The sequence below is a fragment of the Danio rerio genome, chromosome 24 (assembly GCF_052040795.2).
Source record: "Danio rerio strain M-AB ecotype USA chromosome 24, GRCz13ab, whole genome shotgun sequence".
NCBI classification, from domain to species: Eukaryota; Metazoa; Chordata; class Actinopteri; order Cypriniformes; family Danionidae; genus Danio; species Danio rerio.
This window is the reverse complement of record NC_141044.1, coordinates 40,155,001-40,160,000: the sequence shown is the minus strand read 5'-3', so window position 1 is coordinate 40,160,000 and position 5,000 is coordinate 40,155,001. Positions and strand designations below refer to the sequence as shown.

At 35.1% G+C, this 5,000-nt stretch overlaps 1 protein-coding gene across 2 annotated transcripts in view; it reads left to right on the top strand.

The window, feature by feature from the left end:
* Positions 1-5,000, top strand: part of pdpk1b (3-phosphoinositide dependent protein kinase 1b) — a 24,309-nt gene that overhangs the window by 6,191 nt on the left and 13,118 nt on the right. For both annotated transcript variants that reach the window (XM_087308353.1, NM_205699.1), the window contains 5 exon segments: positions 48-185; positions 592-736; positions 3,896-3,993; positions 4,100-4,175; positions 4,833-4,901. In XM_087308353.1, the coding sequence (XP_087164479.1) occupies positions 48-185; positions 592-736; positions 3,896-3,993; positions 4,100-4,175; positions 4,833-4,901 (526 nt within the window).

Genomic DNA, 5,000 nt, shown 5'->3' with positions numbered 1-5,000 from the left:
TGCACTGACATTTGAGCATGTACTGGAAAGTGTTTGTGTTTCCTCAGTTAAGATCCTGGAGAAGCGCCACATAATGAAGGAGAATAAAGCGCAGTATGTCAAGAGAGAACGAGACATAATGTCACACCTGGATCATCCGTTCTTCGTCAAACTCTACTTCACCTTTCAGGACGAGGAGAAGCTGTGTATCCTTCACACAAACTCTGATGCTCAACTAGTATGGGTTGCACAGCGTCAATATTAAGGAGCACAATAAAGATGGCTGTTGTGTTTCTTTCAAATGAGCTAATATGACATGGACATGCTTATTTTTGTGGCATTTTTTACACTAAAAATACATGTTTTTAATTATTTTGAGCACATTTTAGGTAGCTTGACGTTTATCATTAGGTTTGTATGGTATGCCGTTTATTGAACTATCCCTTTAAGATGTTACTCAAGATATATCTATTAATGGCATATTAGGCTTCTCCTAATTTCTTTCAGCACTATACATGTATACATGTCAGCATATGTTAATGAAGGATTTGTCAAAGCCTTGCTTATGTCAACGCTGCATTTTATAGCTTGTTTTCCTGAATGTCGTGTCAGATTTTGGATTAAGCTACGCTAAAAATGGCGAATTGCTGAAATACATTCGAAAAATCGGCTCATTTGATGAGACCTGCACACGCTTTTACTCTGCTGAGATCGTTTGTGCTCTGGAGTACTTGCATCAGAAGGGCATCATCCACAGGTCAGTAGATTTGTCTTAAAGTCCATGTAAAATCAAGATGTACAATGTTTATTTTGCTAGTGCACATTGTAATTCTTTAGCTTAACAATTAATCTATCCAAGTTAATCCACTGAAAAAAAAAATCTTCAAAGTCTTAGCATTTGCTTCTGTGTTTGAAGTGGCGTTCCATTTCTGATGATGTCAACTTGACGCTTTAGTCATAATATACTTAACCACACCCCTTTTACCATTAGTTTGCTATGAGGGAATGAAGCACAAAAATAAAGCCCAGCCCCCTACTCAATATTCAGTTTCAGTTGGAAGTACATCAACATGCAGAAATAAGTCTCAGCAACGTATGCTTCATGCAGACTTTAAAGTGATGTTTTTTTATGATTAAAAAAAGTCCTAAAATGTACTCGCACGATTTACAAGATCTGTTATATTAGTTTATTTGCTATAAATGCTCATGTTTTCTTGTTTATTTATTGTAGTTTTGTTTTATACATTTAAAAACAGTGTTTTCTTTAAGCAGGTCAAAGAAGGTACTGTAGGTACAGTTCATATATCTGACTGCCTGTATTAAAGGACAAAATTGTATTAAAAATAAAATATAAATATTAATTTATTTATGGACTTTAATCAAAAAAAGTTATTGTGTTGTGAAGAAAAAATATCTATAAGAAAATCTATAAGAAAATATTGAAAAATCTATAAGAAAATATTGCAATGTCAGTTTTTTCCCAGTATCGTGCAGGCCTAATTTACATACATAGTATAGCTTATGTATGTAGTTCCATACACATAGTTCACCAGATGAAACTGTCTATGCTAGATGTCGAATTGGACATACTAGGTTGAATCATTTGTATTTACTGAATAATAAAGCGCACCCTAAATGTAATTACTGCCAAGCTGATCTTACCATGAAACATATTTTTGTTGGAATGTGGAAGTTTTAATACCATTAGACATAATTTTTATAAGTAGAGAACTTTGATGGACATTTTTAAAAAGGTACCACCAGGAAGAACCTTAAATTATTTACAAAAATATAACTGAAAAATCATATTTAACTTTGAATATAGGGGCGAAGCAGTGGCGCAGTAGGTAGTGCTGTCGCCTCACAGCAAGAAGGTCGCTGGTTCGAGCTTCGGCTCAGTTGTCGTTTCTGTGTGGAGTTTGCATGTTCTCCCTGCGTTCGCGTGGGTTTCCTCCGGGTGCTCCGGTTACCCCCACAGTCCAAACACATGCGGTACAAGTGAATTGGGTAAGGTAAATTGTCCGTAGTGTATAAGTGTGTGTGTAAATGTGTGTGCGGATGTTTCCCAGGGATGGGTTGTGGCTGGAAGGGCATCCGCTGCGTAAAAACTTGCTGGATAAGTTGGCTGTTCATTCCGCTGTGGCGACCCTGGATTAATAAAGGCACTAAGCTGACAAGAAAATGAATGAATGAACTTTGAATATATTTTTGTTTAAATTATGTATTTCTATCCTATATATTTGTCTAAGTTTTTACTGTGGTACGGATTTGTTTTTATCATGAAATATTTATGTATATCCATTTTGCCATGAAATAGCCATAAATTGCTGATGTGGCAATAAATAAATAATATATAAATAAATAGTTCACCAGATGACTAACTGTAAAGGATTCATAATTTCTAGTAAGTTTCTAATTTCATAAGTTTGATTGTGATGACTTCGTAGGGCGTCGTATCTGCATAAAATTTAATCCAATAAATAAAAAGCAAAGCTCTATACATCAGAAAAAAAGACACACATTAAATGAACAATGATTTCTGATTTTCTGGGGAGTCTGGAAAAGAAACGAAATAATCAAATATAAAATAACACTAGTGTTTTCATTGTGTAAATATTTACTTGTACTGTACAATTAATCTTTAAGAATACAAATTAGGGGTGTCAAAATTAATCGTTTCTTCGGTGCACTGCGATGCAGACGCAGACAATTCGGTATCGGTTCAGTAATAATCATAACCGGTTATTACTGACGTCATTTACCTCATATGCGCTCTGTCGCGAGGGAGACGATCGCGAGTATTTACAGCGCTTTAACTACTTAAAACTCATAAACTGTGCACAATTTCACTGTGTGTGTGTTTGTTGGATCAGTCTTTCATACAACAATAGCCCCTATTTCACTGAGATCGAGAGAACGAAAGTAGCCTACTCCATTTCTCTCTCTCTCTCTCTCATTCTCACACACACAGTGGCCCATTTGAACTGCTGCGATGGCTTTTCTTCTCTTCTCGGCTGTTTTACAGCGTTACTTTTGCATACAGAAACGAGCGCGTGTCTGCAGAATTTTCTCCACCATGTCTATCATACATCAGCTGTGAGATCGCCGCTGCCGCTTATCAGTATCACTCATCTGTGAAGAACGCAGCGCAGCTGATTGAGGGTGTGACCAATCAAAGGGGTGTAAGAGAACTAGACAAGGATCAGAAATTGAGCTGGATATTTGTTTATATTATTTGCTAAATGCTCGTTTTGTTTTAAGTTACAGTTTGTATATCTGAATGTTTGTATTAAATGACAAAATTGTATTACAAATAGTATATAAATATAAATATATTCATACATTTTAATACAAGAAATGCTGCTGTGAAGAAAATATAACACTGTGTATGGAAAGCACCGTCGATGCACCGGAATATCGAATTGAACCGAATCGATGGCATAATAATCGTAACCGAACCGAACCATGAGACTAGTGTAGGTTCACAGCTCTAATACAAATGTTTAATATATTGCGACCAAATGACTGCAATTTGCTTGAAGTACTTACACAGTTCTTAGCCCTTAAAAACAAATGCAAATGATAAGCTTTCACACTAAGGTTTAAATATAAAACGACTCCTATGTTCTGAACTGTAATGTCTGCTCAGTTATAATCCCAACACTACATTGTAGATCTGCACATTGCAATATCAATGCTGTAATGAAATATTGTGCAACCCTTATGTCAAAGGATGCTTTTTTCCAAAAAATTTTTGTTCAAAAGAAAAAGGAAATTCTTAAGTTTAGCACCACTTTTAAATGCTGAGGAAATGTTTATTTTTGGGTGGACTGTCTCTTAAAGGAGTTATTTCGATTATTCTATTTCTCCCTGTTTTCCATCATGATATCGAGTTATTTGTGCTACTGTGTTACAGAGACCTGAAGCCGGAGAATATTCTGCTCAGTGAGGAGATGCACATTCAAATAACTGATTTTGGCACGGCTAAACAACTGTCCTCCGACAGCAAACAGGGTAAAACGCTCACACACACCACATTATAGCCAATCTCTGATCTCTTCATACACAAGTGTGGGCTTTTATTAAGTGCTGTTGTCATTCTGATGTTTGGCCCCTGCAGCAAGAGCAAACTCATTTGTTGGTACGGCTCAGTACGTCTCTCCTGAATTACTGACTGAGAAATCTGCCTGCAAGAGGTAAACACGACTGATGAATATTTCATGCTGTGTAGTTGGAAAGCTTTCGTCGGTAATGAAAAAAAGAGTAAATTCAGATACTGTGTGTTAGTGATTGCTGCAGTGTTCATGTAGTGGAATTCACAGACATGTTATGTGTATAAGTTAGATATAACTTAATAAAAAGCATGATCACTCACACAGTAGATAGGATATATGTGGGATGTATTAGGTAGATATTATAATTACTTGTATATTTTGTTATCGTTATAATTTTTGCTTTATTTACTTTATTATTTAATATTATATATTTTTTACATTTATTGCCTTGATTATTATTGATATCATGTTATTACCTTGATTATTATTGACATTACTGTCACAAAATCTCTTTCGTTATCACCAACCTCAAAATGATGATATTATGATGACTATGAATGCTAAGTATTATTTTATTATGATTGTCATTACTGTTTATACACATTTTGTAATCATTTCTGTTCTGTTGCATTTATGTGTTTGCCATATGGTTTATTTTATGGTTTATTTAGTTTACAGTATGAATTATGTTTTTCACTGTAGATAAAATAAGTAATAAAAACTTTGCTAGATCAGTGACATTAGCTAAAAATTCATAAGTGTGTAAGATTGTCCTAACCATTATGTTTCTTGTGACAGTTCGGATCTCTGGGCATTAGGCTGCATCATCTACCAGCTTGTTGCTGGTTTGCCGCCATTCAGAGCTGGGTGAGTTTGCATTTAGAACAATAGGGCTGTTCAATATGATAGATAGATAGATAGATAGATAGATAGATAGATAGATAGATAGATAGATAGATAGATAGA